Genomic DNA, 14,814 nt, shown 5'->3' with positions numbered 1-14,814 from the left:
AAAGTGATAATCCCATACACTGTTAGAATCCCAAGAAAAAAAGAATACTGCAAATGACAAAGAAGGACTGGTACATAAATTTAACAGGATAGAGTTTGGAATTTTTTTAGGACTGCTTTTTATTTTTTCTTTGAGATCTCAACAATATTTACAAGTTAGGGAAAAAAATATACCAGTCATTGCTTTACTTCAAGCACTGCTGAGAGGACCAGAGCTTCTGCTCATCTCTTTTCACAGGTGTCCTTACCCTTTCCTCCACTCTGGTACTAGAGCCTGGTACCAGCCTTGCCTCTGGTTCGGGCAACCCTTGTCCCTGATGCAGTTAAACTGCCTTTGCTTTCAGAATGCTTGGACATTTGGCCTTTTTTCCCCCACCTCATTCCTGGCTATTCCAACAACCTACTGTTTATACCAGAATGGACCCATCCCAAAATTCATCTTTACCTCCTTACAGGGCACAGCCCATCCAGCTACCTGGTGTGGCCGAGATGGAATAGAAGGTGATAGTTTAACTTCCATCCAGGTCATTTCCAACTTAAAGGTAAATGTTTTACCACGACTCTAACTTCTCCCCACCCTCCTTCCTTCCCCACAGATGTGGAGATAACCCAGCTACAACCATCTGCCTAAAAGGTTGCAGAGCCACACAACGGAAGGGCCTATAAATCCCTATGGGAGAAATAAACTTCTTTCCATATTGGGCCACTGCATTCTGGGACTCTTGCTGTAGTAGCTTATCCTTTAAAGCATTCTAAATTAATTTTTATCAGTGAGAATGAGACTGTCTCAGGGTATTCTGCCCTAAATTTATTTGCAAAAATACCAAACAAAAGAAATAAATTTTTTAAAAGCTTTGTAGATGTAGACATATAAATGATTGTACTTACCTGCCAGAGTTCTGCCGAGGCCCGCCAGCTGGTCTTTGGTAAAGTTAAGCTGGGCTGCCACACAGAGGGCTTGCTTCCAGTTGCCACATGTCAGAAAGGCTGAGAGAGCTTTCTCGTGGGCACCACAACGGGCAAATATGAGTCCCGCTGGCTCATACATGTGCTCCTGCATCAGGTGCTCCCCATAAGCAATGCTGATATCCTGTGACAAGAGGAGATTTAGGACTGAGGAGGAAACATGACAATCATTTCTCTAAAGCTCCAGGGCAGCTGCCTTAGTTCCTATACTTGAAACTCCCTTGAAAGAATTACCTGGGAAAATCTTACAGTTGATCAGTTAGTGCAATCATTTTTTCATTCAAAACCTTACTGAAGATGTGCCATTTATTCACTCAACAAATAATTACTCTTCACTACATATGCACCATTCTGGGCAGTATGGATATTACAGCAAGGCAAAAAATAAAACCAAACAAATGAAAAACCATATTAAGAACCACCACCAAGTTGCTGCTCTTATAGTAACAGAGGATGGACTTATGGAAAAAATACAGTCTATAGCATAATGGCAAAGGTGGATAAAGGGACAGAGGACAGTCTCCTCGCAGCCCTCAGGGAGTGTGAGCTCTAACAGCTGTCAGGAGAATAAACCACGTGATGAGACAGGGGACAGCGTCCAGGCAGAGGGTACAGAAGGCACCACGGCCATGCAGCAGGAATGCATATAGCAGGTCTGAGGAGTAACAGGACGGCCAGTGTGACTGGAGAAGATAGAGTGTGGGAGAGAATAAAAAACAAGGGCGAAGAGGTAGCCACTGGCCAAATCCTCGATTCTCCAGGCTGGATGTTAGGCAGAGATTCAGAGAGGAATACAACATGGAGTCTCCGCCCTTAAGGAGCCCACAGCCTGGTGGAGGAGACAAAGCAGCTAATCAGCAGTTTGACAAATGCAATCACCAAGGTGAGGGCAGGCTGCTCTGGGAGCTCAGTGTTTGGCGCCTGGTCCAGGAATGGCATTCAGGAGTAACCCAAGGGTTCTGATGGACAAATGGGGCTAAAGGAAGGCTGGTAGGTAGAGAAATGGCAGAGGAATCACACGATGTGACATCTGTAGAACTACCTACAAGTAACTGGGAATGTGGACAGTGGCAGAAGCTGGTGCTAAAGAAGCTGGCAGGGGCTTGATGAAAGAAAGATGTGTATATTGTCTGAGGACAAATTGAAAATGGTGATGCTGGTGGCATGGTAGAGTGGTGGTTAATGGCATGGGCAGGGTGGTCAGGCAGCCTGGGCTCTGTATCCCAGGTCCAGCACTTTGTAGCTCTGGATCCTCAGGCAAGTTGCTTCCTCATCTACAAACTGTGTACAGCACCCTATTAGGTTGTTAAGAGGATCATATAACACATTTAACTTATAAGCAAAGTGTGTGGTATATAAAAAAAGCTTAAGGGATGCTTTTTTAAACAAACAAAACTTTCCCTTTATGCTGACATATATGGGAAAGATCTGTACTTGTTAGGATGATCAGTCTTACAGCAGTGAGGTTGGGCTAGAGGAGGGGTGGGAAGGAAGCAGGGAACCCCACGGGGAAGGTGCTGTGGTACTCCAGAAGAGGAATCAGAGAACAGGTCAGGACCATTCTCCCAGATAAGAAGTTCAAATTGAGGCTAATTAGTTTTAAGACAAATTTTGAAGCCAAGGATGGTGTTATGAACTTAGGATTCTCACTCCTTTCCTACTAAAGCAAAAAGCAAAACCAGGACAGCCTCATTTCACACACCACATACCTGGTACTGTTGTGAGCTTGCTGAATATAACTTCAGAGCTTCATTATACAAGTTTTTATCTTTTATCAAGTTTAAGCATTCTGGGAAGTACTCAGGTCCTGCAGGAAAAAGATGCACACAAAGACAGGCTTAAGACATGGGAAGCATAATGGACTTCATTTATACCAATGATCACCAAACAAAATAAATGAGGAACTTCTTAAGACCTAAATAATCAGAGAATCTGAAGAAAGGGATCCTGGAATTTGAATTTTTAAGGAGCACCACTGCAGATTCTGAGGCAAGCGAAGCACTGATTGGGATCAGCATCCCACTTAAGAGTCCCGCTTTCCAGCCCAGTGTTTTCTCAGCCTCCTTGAAAAGACATCGTCTGGGAAGCTTATTAGACACATGCACGCCTCAGTCCTATCCCAGACCAGCTGAATCAGATTCTCCAAGCATGCCAGCAGCTGAAGGCTTAACATGCACCCCAAGTGATTCTTCCTTTCCCCGCTGTCGGTCCTCAGTAAAGAATCACAACTGCTCCAGCATGGGAAGAACAACTGGCACCCCATCACTGTCAATTAAAACTGTGTCTTGCAGGGTACGGGGAGGTGGCCTCATCACTCTCTCCAGACAAGCAGATTTTCCCTGACATATCTGCAAATAGCACGAGAAGGAAGAACTGTCAACCAATTTTGATTCTGAGACACAGAAGTTAATTTCACAGGTGCTCACTCTTAACCAAAAAAGGATCTGCTCCACGTTCTTACCTAGGGAGCTCCTCCAGTTCATTAAAAGTGATTACCTTCAGCCTTTCAGAACACAGGACAAAATAAGGTGAGCATACATAACTGTTAGAGTTTTCAGGAGTGGGAAGTGGAATCAGTCACTGTCTAAACTAACAGTTTAATTTATACCTTGCCTAGTTCCAAAGAAGATCTGAAGTAGAGATGAACATAATAATCCCCACACTTACCACATTTGCTGAGGTGGCCAATGGCTTTTTCATATCGTTTCAAGTATTTGTCTATAGTAAACCGCTGATAATTAGTTTCCATTTTCTTAAGTGTATTAAGAAATGGAAGATATTCTTTGGGATCCTAAAAAAATGATTAATGAGAACTTTATTACTTGTGATATTCATATATAGGAATAGAAACTAGCATTTATATATAGCAATAAACCCAAAGCTACATAATTTTTAAATGTGTATTATATATTAACTGCATATTATATAATATATAAAATCAAACTACAGTTGTCCCCCAGTATCTATGGTGAATTGGTTCCAGGACACCCCAAGGATGCCAAAATCCAAGCATACCCCAGCCCTACATTTGACCCCATGGAGCCTGGATACAGTTGGCCCTCTGTATCTGCAAGTTTCAAATCCTGCAAATATTGTACTTTTGATCCACACTGATTGTGGATGCAGAACCTGCGGACACAAAGGGCCAACTGTGTTTGAGAGAGATCCACATTTGGATAAACCCACACAGTTCAAACTCGCAGAGTTGAAACTCATGTTGTGCAAGGGTCAGCTGAACATCAAACAAGCTTTGGCAAAAATGCTTTCACATATGGATATTATTAAGTTACATTTGGAATAACAGTAACTTCCTTAACTAAGTCTCACAGTATCATTTATTTCATAGGCTAATAAGGGAAATAAGGTTTCAGTCTAGAAGATGTTCAACAAATGCATCTAAGTTTCTCCTAAAAGTCTAAGACATTGCTCTTGGTGCTGTTTTCATGACATTCCACGCCCTCTTGAAATGATCACATTAAAACAAAAATAAAATTACACTGAGTTGGACACAAAACTCGGAGACCCTGCCAACCTAGTATTTATCGGAGCTATCATCTCCAGCTCTATGCCATGCCCTGTAAGCAAATTGTTTTTCTTCCTAATGGAGAGGTGTTTCCTGTTTTTAATGCAATTTCCCTGGGCTGACAGGATAAATACATGTAAGAACAACATAGGAAAAAAACCCAAGACAACAAATAATTAAGTGCTCATTCCCAGCACTCTGGGAGGCCGAGGCAGAAGGATCGCTTGAGCTCACAAGTTTGCGACCAGCCTGGGCAACATGGTGAAACCCTGTCTCGACAAAAAAAAAATACAAAACTTAACCGGGCATGGTGGTGCACGCCTGTAAGCTGAAGTGGGAGGACTGCTTGAGCCTAGGAGGCGTAGGTTGCAGTGAGCCAAGATGGTGCCACTGCACTCCAGCCCGCGTGATAGAGCCAGACCTTGTCTCAAAAATAAATCAATACCACACTCTAGAAGGAGACACACTGTAGTCTGCAGGGGTAGGCACTGTGTGCAACAGAAGCATATAGAAGGGTCACCTCAACCAGTCCCTGGAGGGAAGCATGAATGGCTTACTGGGAAGAGGCCACCTTGGCATCCTTTAACCTAGATTAGTGAGAATTAGCCAGGGGAATGGTGAGGGTGGAAGCAGTCAAAGCCCACGGGTGGCAGAAGTAATGCTGCCCACCAAGGCATGTGGTGGTGAGGGGCAAGGGAAGGGGGAAAAAAGCACTGTCTTTCCTCCATGGGCAGAGGAAAAAAAGACAATACCAAGAAGTGAGAATGGAAAGATACACAGAGGCCAGGTCAAGGAAGGGTTTTTAAGCAGTATTATGGCGTCTGAACTGTATCCTCGGAACAATGGGAGCTCATGAAGTATTTTAAGCGGAGAGATGAAGGATCCAATTTTCATTTCTGGAGAGGTCATGGGGAAGAGACTGAGGCTGCAAAAAAATAAATAAAAAATACACATACCAGTGGTGCTCAAAGTTTTTGATCATAGCACATGTACCAACATAGGAAAGGAGGCCATGAGCCATCTGTGCTCCATGTGCCCACCCTCCACTAGAAAAAAGAGCCATGTGAGAAAGAACCAGAGTGGAACATGAATCACTTGTTACATTTCCTTTATAAGAGAAGAAATTAGCTCACACATATGCCCATCATCTTAAAAATAACGATGTAATTTTAGGCCGCACACGGTGGCTCACACCTGTAATCCCAGCACTTTAGGAAGCCGAGGCAGGCGGATCACGAGGTCAGGAGATGGAGACCATCCTGGCTAACATGGTGAAACCCCATCTCTACTAAAAATACAAAAAATTAGCCAGGCGTGGTGACGGGCACCTGTAGTCCCAGCTACTTGGGAGGCTGAGGCAGGAGAATGGCATGAACCCAGGAGGCAGAGCTTGCAGTAAGCTGAGATCGCACCACTGCACTCCAGCCTGGGCGACTGAGTGAGACTCTGTCTCAAAAAAAAAAAAAAAAGCCATGAAATTTTACTTCACTTCTTCAACCTCACAATCAAAACACTTTCATAAGCACAGGGGCTTAGGAACGTGGGCCCTAGAAACTCACAGATCTGTCTGCAGCCCTGCACTCACAGAGTGATAGCAGAAAAGCTACTGCACTACCAGAAGCAGGGTTTCACACCATCATTATATAAAGAACCAAACGGCATAAAAGTAAGAACTCCACATACCTTCTGTGACTTCTCAGCTACCATGAGGACCAAATCAAAGTCATAGGTGCCAAGAGAATGATCATATAATTCATTAACATCTACCAGAAGCAGCAAATATTTCAGGGCCTCTTCAGCACTCACAGCATCAGGATCAGAGGGAGCATTTCCTAACAGTGTGTAGAAAACAAAACAGAACACAACCATTTGGGGAAAAAACCCACAGACCTAACAACATAACCAAAAAGACAATAAATTTTTCTCAACAGAACTGGACATCAGAAGAATATATACTTCTGATACTTTTATATATGCTTTAGAGGGCAGCACTGAAAAAAACCAACACGGGTCTTACAATGGCAACTAAAAGGTCACATGTTAAATCTGTGGTGTGGCAATGACATGGTGATTGTCACCTGCAGAAGACTAGTAGCAGTCATGGCCACCTTAAGCACTTTCTCTGTGAGTGGATCTCTACCTTGAAGTTCGTGTACTTTCTGCAGTACAATTTCCAGTTCTGGGGTTGTCTTCTTTACATGGGATGTAAGTATGGATAGGCAGTATCTGAGGTAATAAATGAAGAACACCAGAATGAGAAAGGTAAGTAGGCTGGACAAGGACAACTACACACTTCGGTTTTTCAAAGGATGCCGCCTGGTGACAGCATACATACTTATGAGGATTTATGCTCTCCATGACTGCTCTCATAGCATCGCAGACAAGGTCTAGTTTATTCCCGTCAGGATCCCTGGACAGGTGGACACTGCTGGTAACTGGTGGAGGGTACATGGTCTTCGTGACATCTTCTTCTCTAAGAACAGGTGTGTATGGAACGGTCATCAACAGAACATGTAGCCCAGCGATCAAATTACTAACATACACCTGGCATGCTGATGATGATAAATAAAAATGACGTCTTTTGGAAAAGAGTTGAATTATAAAAATATTGAGAAATAAAACATGTCCACAAAAGACGTATACAAATGTTTGTAGATGTTTGAGTCACATTAGCCCCAAACAGGGTACAATCCACGTGTCCAGCAACAGGGGAATGAATAAGCAAACAGTGGTGTATTTACACAATGGCATACTACTGAGCAATAAAAAAAGGATGAACTAGTGATACATATAAAAACACAGATGAATCTGAAGACAATATGCTGAATGAAAACAGCTTTACGCAGAAGAGTAATACTGTACGCTTCCATTTAGGTGAAGTTCTTGAACAGGCAAAACTGATTATGGTGAAAAATTCAGAAGGGTAGTTGCCTAGGGAATGGGACAGGGACTGACTGAAAGGAATCTGAAGCAGCTTTCTGAAAAGGAGTAAATGCCCTCTAACTTAATAGAGGTTCAGGTTACACGAAGTGTACATTTGCCAAAACTCACTAAATGGCACACTTAAGATTTGGACATTTCACTGTAGATAAATATGACCTGAAAAAACACAACAAAACCATCCCACACACAAAGAATGCCCTCTAGTTAATGATATACAAGGAGAAGTACAGGGGGTAGAGTGGACTGATGTCTACAACTCATTTAGAAATTTGTCTACAAACAAGATGAATGATGGATGGACAAATTATAGAGAATGAGAATGCATATACAGAAAAATATAAACTGGCAAATCCAGGTGGGGTATAAATAGGCTGCTTACTGGACAATCAACTTTTCTCTATTTTGAAAGTGTTTCATTAAAAAGTTGAGGGGAAAGATCATCAGAGAGAAAGATGCCATTTGATTTCAATCTCCTAAGAAAAACAAGTAGTTTTATATGTATAGCTAAAAATCAAGTCAAATAATAATTCTGAATGACATGTTTTAAGGACATAGTTTTAAACAGGCTGTTTTAAAAAGAAAGGAAAAGAGCAAAAAACCAACTGGCATCTAAGAGTTATAGCAATTTTTAAAAATGAACAGTAAGGAATTTTTCTTTTCTAGCTATTTATGTTTGATTTCTTTAACAAGAAGAGAGAAAATTATAGAAAAGATACACATGAATTATTCAAAATACTTACTTCAATTCTGTAAAAAACAAGTTAATATGATTCACAGAATCTATCTGTTTAATGAAGGTTTCCACATTTTCAAGAAACACCTACCAAAAAAGGGACAAAACATCTTCATTCAGATCATATTAGTTTAAGTACAAAGTAAGCTAGAGTAAATGACAGCTTAGGAAGTTACCTTAGGGTTATGATCATAAATCAGATTGAGATTGATTCTCAGCTTTCTCATGCATTCAAATGCCTCTTTAAACATAAGTCTGTGAGGAGACAAAGAATATAAAAGGTACTCAAAAAAACTGAGCTCCATGGGCCCAGTATATTTTCATTATGATACAAACCAGTTATAATCAGATTACAGCCCCAATGCCAAGCTACTATCACTGGATTTCTACTCTGAAATTACAGAATAAAAAAATCAGGTGCCACATTCATTTACCTTCTTAAAAGGTGTAATTTAGTCATCATGGCTATCTGAGAACTACATCTTCACATACATACAACAGAAAATCATTACAGAAGGCCGGGCACGGTGGTTCACACCTGTAATCCTAGCACTTTGGGAGGCCGAGGTGGGCAGATCACTTGAGGTCAGGAGTTTGAGGCCAGCCTGGCCAACATGGTGAAACCCTGTCTCTACTAAAAATACAAAAAAAAAAAAAATTAGTCAGACGTGCTGGTGCACGCCTGTAATCCTAGCTATGCGGGAGGCTGAAGTGGGAGGATTGCTTGAACCCAGGAGGCAGAGGTTGCAGTGAGCCGAGATTGCACCACTGTACTCCAGCCTGGGTGACAGAGCAAGACTCTGTCTCAAAAAAAAAAAAGAAAATCATCATGGAATTTAGGTCTACTTTTTAAAGAAAACATTAGTATAGATCTTTCTAATACAAAGTTTCCTCCAAATAGGTTCAGAAAATCAGTCATTTCCTTCACAAGAATGGCTCAGGCTTTTTTGGGTCATAGGCCCCTCTGTAAATCTGTTGAAAGCTGTGGGCTTTCTACTTGAATAAATACACAAAGACAAGGTTTGGTGTGTATAGTCTCCCTGGGTTCATAGGCCACCTAAAACCCACATGTGTTCCCTCAGGTTAAGAGAAGCCCTCCTTTATATGATGAGTGTCACGATTCTTTCTTCTAGGAATCTCCACTACAAAATACTGTATTAAAGTAAAAAAGTTAAAAAAAAAAAAAAGAACCTCTAAGAATCTGATTGATGATATAGGTAATGAGGGCTTTTCATACTTTTAAGTTCTCAAAATTGTAATAAAATACTTACTGTCTTCACATGTAAATCACACGCTAACTAGTCGCAAACAGTACAATGGCACTTACTTGTCCAACCACTTCCGAATCTGAGCTAAAACCAGGGCACGATGATGAACAACTTCTAAGTTTCCCCTTGGCATCTTAAATAAATTAAAGCAGTAACATTTTTAATTAAGTAGAAAACATTTAAATAGCCAGGATACACAATTTTACCTAACTCTTCACAGAGAACTACCACAACTCTCTAAAATGAGCACACTTTTAGCAGAATCTGGTTGTTCTCTATATTTATCTTGACTTCCAAGAAAAGTTTCCCTTTGAGCCTTACTGGTCACAGCCTGTATCAACACTCCTTTGAATAAAACTAACAGAAAACTATCAAGGAAAGGTTTACAATAAACGATACAAAGAATAAGAAAGCCTAAAATACAACCTGCAAGAATTATGCTTGGTACTTGGCTGAATGACAATCAGACTATCTATCTTGTCTGAAAAACCAGCTTACCTGTAATACAAGCTTTGTGTCCTGGGGCACAACAGTGACAATCCGTGAACCCCTCTCCACTTTCCGCAGAACTTCCCCATTGGACACATGATTGCTGCTCAGGCCGGCCTGTAATGCTAAACACACCATTAACTAATAAGCCTTAACTATCACAACAAGCCACTCTCCATTAACTGCAATTGAAACCACACACGTTATGTGAAATAGAAGAGAACAAATAACAACCGTGTGCCTTAGCTCTGCCACTGAACCTCAAGACTATCAGCCCTGCTGATGAACACGCTCATCCCTGGAACTTGCCCTCTCTCTTACAGAGCCCTCATGCATATTCATATACACAGCTTCTCAAATGATCTGGAGAAACACAGTAAGCACTGGGGCAACTTCTCTATTTCTTAGCATTATCAGTGTACTATAATCATATCAGTGAAAGAAAGATTCCCTATTTCCAAGTTGGAAGCAAAGAAAATAAGTTGGCTTTTTAGAATAAGGAACACACACACACACACACACGTCACACACACATACACGCCACACACATAGAGATAGATAGGGCATGGAACAGAAGACAAAATGCAGCCAATATCCTACAAACCACAAGATGGAGCCCAGATGTACAGTGGAGGGTGGGCACAATGGGAAAAGACTACACAGAAGGTAAAACATTTGGGATCTACATAGTAATTCCAAATAAAATATTAGATCAGTTACATAATAAAATTTCCTGAAAAATTTTTAACTTTAGAATGTGCTGCTTAAGGAAGGAACTCCCTTCCTTGGATGTCTTTACTACAGTGCAGAATGATTTAACTGAGATATTATGTTGAGATTAGGGTATAAGTAAAATAAAGATTTTCTCCAGCCTAGGACTCCTTGATAAAAAGCCAAAGTAGATGAAGAATTCAAAAAGTCATCAAGACTCCAAAAGACATTGGAAGAGGGACCATTTCTATTTTATACATTGAAAACTTACTTTTAAATGAAGCATCCCTCAGGCAAAAACACTGGCAGGTATGGGAATGGGTTGTCAACAATAAAAACTCATCATATACTGCAAATGATGTGATATTTGACGCAACCTGCAAGAGAAGGCCAGAGAGGCATGGGGGAAAGTTAGCTAGATTACTCGGAGCTAACACTGTGAAAAGGATCCAACACCAAACCAAGCCTTGATACCTCAATGTCATTGATGAAAAAGCGACACCTGTCAGTCAGACCAAGGACGCATTCCTGCAAAGAAATAAAACTGAAATCACAAGCAATTCTATTTCAAATCAGTTAAACCTACCTTTTCTATCACATAGTTCTAACGCCCTATGACTTCACACCTAAGTTCCTGTAATCAGGACTAAAGATAGATACCTAAGATGCAGCTGGTCCAGTGCAAAACGGGATGTGAAGCCATCCAATCCATCAGTGAGCCCTGACATCTCCATCTCCTACATATATCTCAAACCCATCTCCTTTTTCCCCTAACTCCACCAACCTGTGTTGATCCCATATTCCAGTCTCATCACTCTCCAATCAACTCTATTCTGGGCAGCCAGAATCACTGTTCAAACCATGAAGCAGAACACATTACTCTGTTATTAAAAATCACAAGAAGTTTCTAATCTTTGTTCAATTAAAAAACCCAAATTCCCTCCTATGACTGTCACTGAGCTCCAGCCACAATGCTTCCATCCAGTCCCTTGAATAAGATGAGCTCTTGCTAAGCTCAAGGAGCTTGTTGTTCCTTCTGCCTGGAGAGAGAGCCTTCTTTTTCTTCACATCTCTGCACACACATCACTGCCTCCGAGAGGCCTTCCTAGACCACCAAACGCAGGACTCCCATTCTCATAGCCACCATCCTCAAATTACCCCTCAAACATCTCAGCATTCTCTACCAGTATACCCTGTCCATTTCCATCACACTCCCAACAAAGGGAATCATTACATTGAAATTAATAGATCACAAGTTCCAGAAGAGCAGGAATTAGTTAAGCGGTTTTGTTTTCCAACCACTGCATCCTGCCATCCACCACAATTATAGGCATTCTAATATGTGTTGAATAAAAATCTACTAAAACTATTTTCAAGATCACATTTCTGTTTTCCCTACTAAATAAAATTAACTTTGAATGATTTGTACAACTAGGGATAAAAGGTTGCTAATCACATATATTATCTCATTTAGTCTTCTGAACCCTGATAGATACTGATTTTCCCATTTTATAGATGAATAAAGTATGGCTTATGAAAGTGAGATCATTTCCCACTATTGTCTAGGCATTTAGTGGAGACCCAAGTCCACCTCCAAAGCCCACGCTCTTTGTACTTAACGCCATCAGTCCCTGGGTAACTACTTTAAAAGGAAATTTTCTGCTCCATGTTCAGTTACCTCTTCTCCAATCATGGCCAATTCGGTCTGGGTGCATGGATAAGGAAACCGAACAGGAAATCCACCGGAGTTCTTCCATGGTTTAACAGCCAGAGAAGGTGACTCTGCAAGATTCACAGATCTAGTTTAAAATAGCTGATGTGCTCTTTGTAAAAAACCATCAACATCAATATTTGCTAAAACACTTAACATGCAATTTCAATCATTTTTTTTTTCTCCAATGCTGGCATTATTTATTTATATATATATATATTTATTATACTTTAAGTTCTAGGGTACATGTGCACAACGTGCAGGTTTGTTACATATGTATACATGTGCCGTGTTGGTGTGCTGCACCCATTAACTCATCATTTACATTAGGTATATCTCCTAATGCTATCCCTCCCCTCTCCCCCCACCCCACGACAGGCCCCAGTGTGTGAAGTCCCCTTCCTGTGTCTAAGTGTTCTCACTGTTCAGTTCCCACCTATGAGTGAGAACATGCGGTGTTTGGTTTTTTGTCCCTGCGATAGTCATCAATCACTTTTTTAAGAGTACACTGTTCATTAAAAGAGGAAACAGGAGTAGAATACACTTGCCAATTCCACTCTAAAGCTTAGGGTTTTCCAGGGTAGTTAAAAGACCTGACAATCAATGTTGTACTGACAAGATACAAGTACATGTTCTTAAGAACTAAGCATCTATGTAAGTCATAACATGCTTTCCTAACACCTTGATACTCACCCCAAAGGCACTTAAATATCTGGCCGTCAGCCAGCTGTAATACTACTGACTTGGTCTTGGAATTGCAACATAGACTGATTATGACCCCATCCACCGTTGAAGATGAACTGACAAAAAAAAAAAAGGAGGAGGGCCTGTAAACAGACCATTTTTCTCAAAAATAGTGACATTTCACTGATTTTGAAAATCAACAATTTCCTTTTGATGCTGCACTACCTACTTCAATACAATGTAGACAAAATACATATATACACAACTAATACTACACACACACACACACACACACACATATACACTCAGAGACAGATGGATGGTTAGATGAATAGATAAAACTACTCCAAACCAAAGCCCAGACAAAGCCACATCTGCTACATGACACCATTTTCCACAAACCCAATAAGGTAGTTGTTTACATTGTGAAGTCATCATTCCTCTTCTGGCCACAACTTACTGCAACTTATTACAATGTATTGCCTTCATTAGACATGGATGGTACCAATATCATTTCTGTCTGCTTAAAATAGTTAAAGCAGCTGGTCTGTAGGAAAATGAGCACACTCAATATCTCTATCACTATCATATCTATTGATGGAAAATTGTGGATTTTCACTAATGAGATGAAGGGAATTTGTTATCACCATTACATTTTTTTCCCTGAGTCAATGGAGACAAGTAAAATTTTACTTTTTTTTTTTTTTTTTTTGACAGTATCTTGCTCTGTTGCCCAGGCTGAAACGCAGTTGATATAATCATAGCTCACTGCAATCTCAACCTCCTAGGCTCAAGTGATCCTCCCACCTCAGCTTCTCAAGTAGCTTGGACCATAGCCACGGAAGCAGAATTTCTTAAAAGAGGAAGAGGTAGTGATAAAAAAAAAAAAAAAAAAAAAAAAAAAAAAAAGGGAGACAAAGAGGTAGTGATAAAAGCAAATGATGTTAATGCTAACATTTAATTCAAAGTTTTTAACCAATCTACAAAAAAACTAAAAATTATAACAATAGGGAATTCCTCTACAAATGCTTCAAATTTTGTGAGGATAAATTATCTGTCAAGAAGAAAACAAACTCTGGAGCTAGACTGGCTGGGATTTGATCCTGGCTCCACCTGCATGATCTCAGGCAAGTTACCTAACTGCTCCATGTCTTAGTTGTCTCATCTGTAAAATGATGGTGCAAATGGCACATACTTTAAAGAGGTATTATGAGAAATAAATAAGCTAAAACAGAGAAAGCACTTAGAAGAGTATTTTTTACAAAGTATAAGCTACAGTAAATATAAACTACTTAACTGAGGGACTTTGCAGCCCTCAAAAACATTAATATTTTATATGAACAAAACAGTATTTTTGAGAAATAAAAGTCAAAGCAGTAGAAATATACTGTAAATGACATCTCATTTCCTTTATAGCAAATGAGATGACTGCATCAAGCTTTTGCCTCTATAAGCGAATGATGAAGAATTTCAAATCAGAAGAAGTAGAAACTTAGTAAATTGTCCTGCTTTTCAAAAAGTAATCTACTGGCTTACTTTAAGTGCTACATATTTCTAGAACATATTCTGCATTTAGACATGTTAACAAAAGGCTTTTTCAAAATATCACGAAGCACTATGAGTCAAAGAGTAGGAGCAAATGACTGCATTAAAATGTTTTATGTCTATAAATGTATGTAATGTATATATATAAACGAAAGGTTCCTAATTTTGCAACAACATTTCTCAGAAGAGAAATCTCACCAGTAGGGCGTTAATTACAAATTAATCTGGGGATTAGTATCAGT

The 14,814-nt window shown here is 40.2% G+C and overlaps 1 protein-coding gene across 4 annotated transcripts in view; it reads right to left on the bottom strand.

Annotated features, from left to right (window-relative positions):
* Positions 1–14,814, bottom strand: part of ELP1 (elongator complex protein 1) — a 65,328-nt gene that overhangs the window by 22,024 nt on the left and 28,490 nt on the right. For all 4 annotated transcript variants that reach the window (XR_004032675.1, XM_030824541.1, XM_030824674.1 and 1 more), the window contains 14 exons: positions 13,037–13,143; positions 12,311–12,414; positions 11,107–11,160; positions 10,904–11,009; positions 9,931–10,046; positions 9,492–9,565; positions 8,341–8,419; positions 8,172–8,251; positions 6,824–6,961; positions 6,629–6,714; positions 6,172–6,320; positions 3,633–3,756; positions 2,675–2,772; positions 888–1,089 (listed from right to left, as the gene is read on the bottom strand). Coding sequence is in view for 3 of the 4 variants with exons in the window: in XM_030824541.1 (XP_030680401.1) it covers positions 888–1,089; positions 2,675–2,772; positions 3,633–3,756; positions 6,172–6,320; positions 6,629–6,714; positions 6,824–6,961; positions 8,172–8,251; positions 8,341–8,419; positions 9,492–9,565; positions 9,931–10,046; positions 10,904–11,009; positions 11,107–11,160; positions 12,311–12,414; positions 13,037–13,143 (1,517 nt within the window). In the remaining variant the exon portion in view is untranslated. The remainder of the gene's footprint in view (positions 1–887; positions 1,090–2,674; positions 2,773–3,632; positions 3,757–6,171; positions 6,321–6,628; positions 6,715–6,823; positions 6,962–8,171; positions 8,252–8,340; positions 8,420–9,491; positions 9,566–9,930; positions 10,047–10,903; positions 11,010–11,106; positions 11,161–12,310; positions 12,415–13,036; positions 13,144–14,814) is intronic.

This window comes from Nomascus leucogenys, chromosome 1a, assembly GCF_006542625.1.
Source record: "Nomascus leucogenys isolate Asia chromosome 1a, Asia_NLE_v1, whole genome shotgun sequence".
Lineage (NCBI taxonomy): Eukaryota > Metazoa > Chordata > Mammalia > Primates > Hylobatidae > Nomascus > Nomascus leucogenys.
This window is presented reverse-complemented; position numbering and strand designations above follow the sequence as displayed.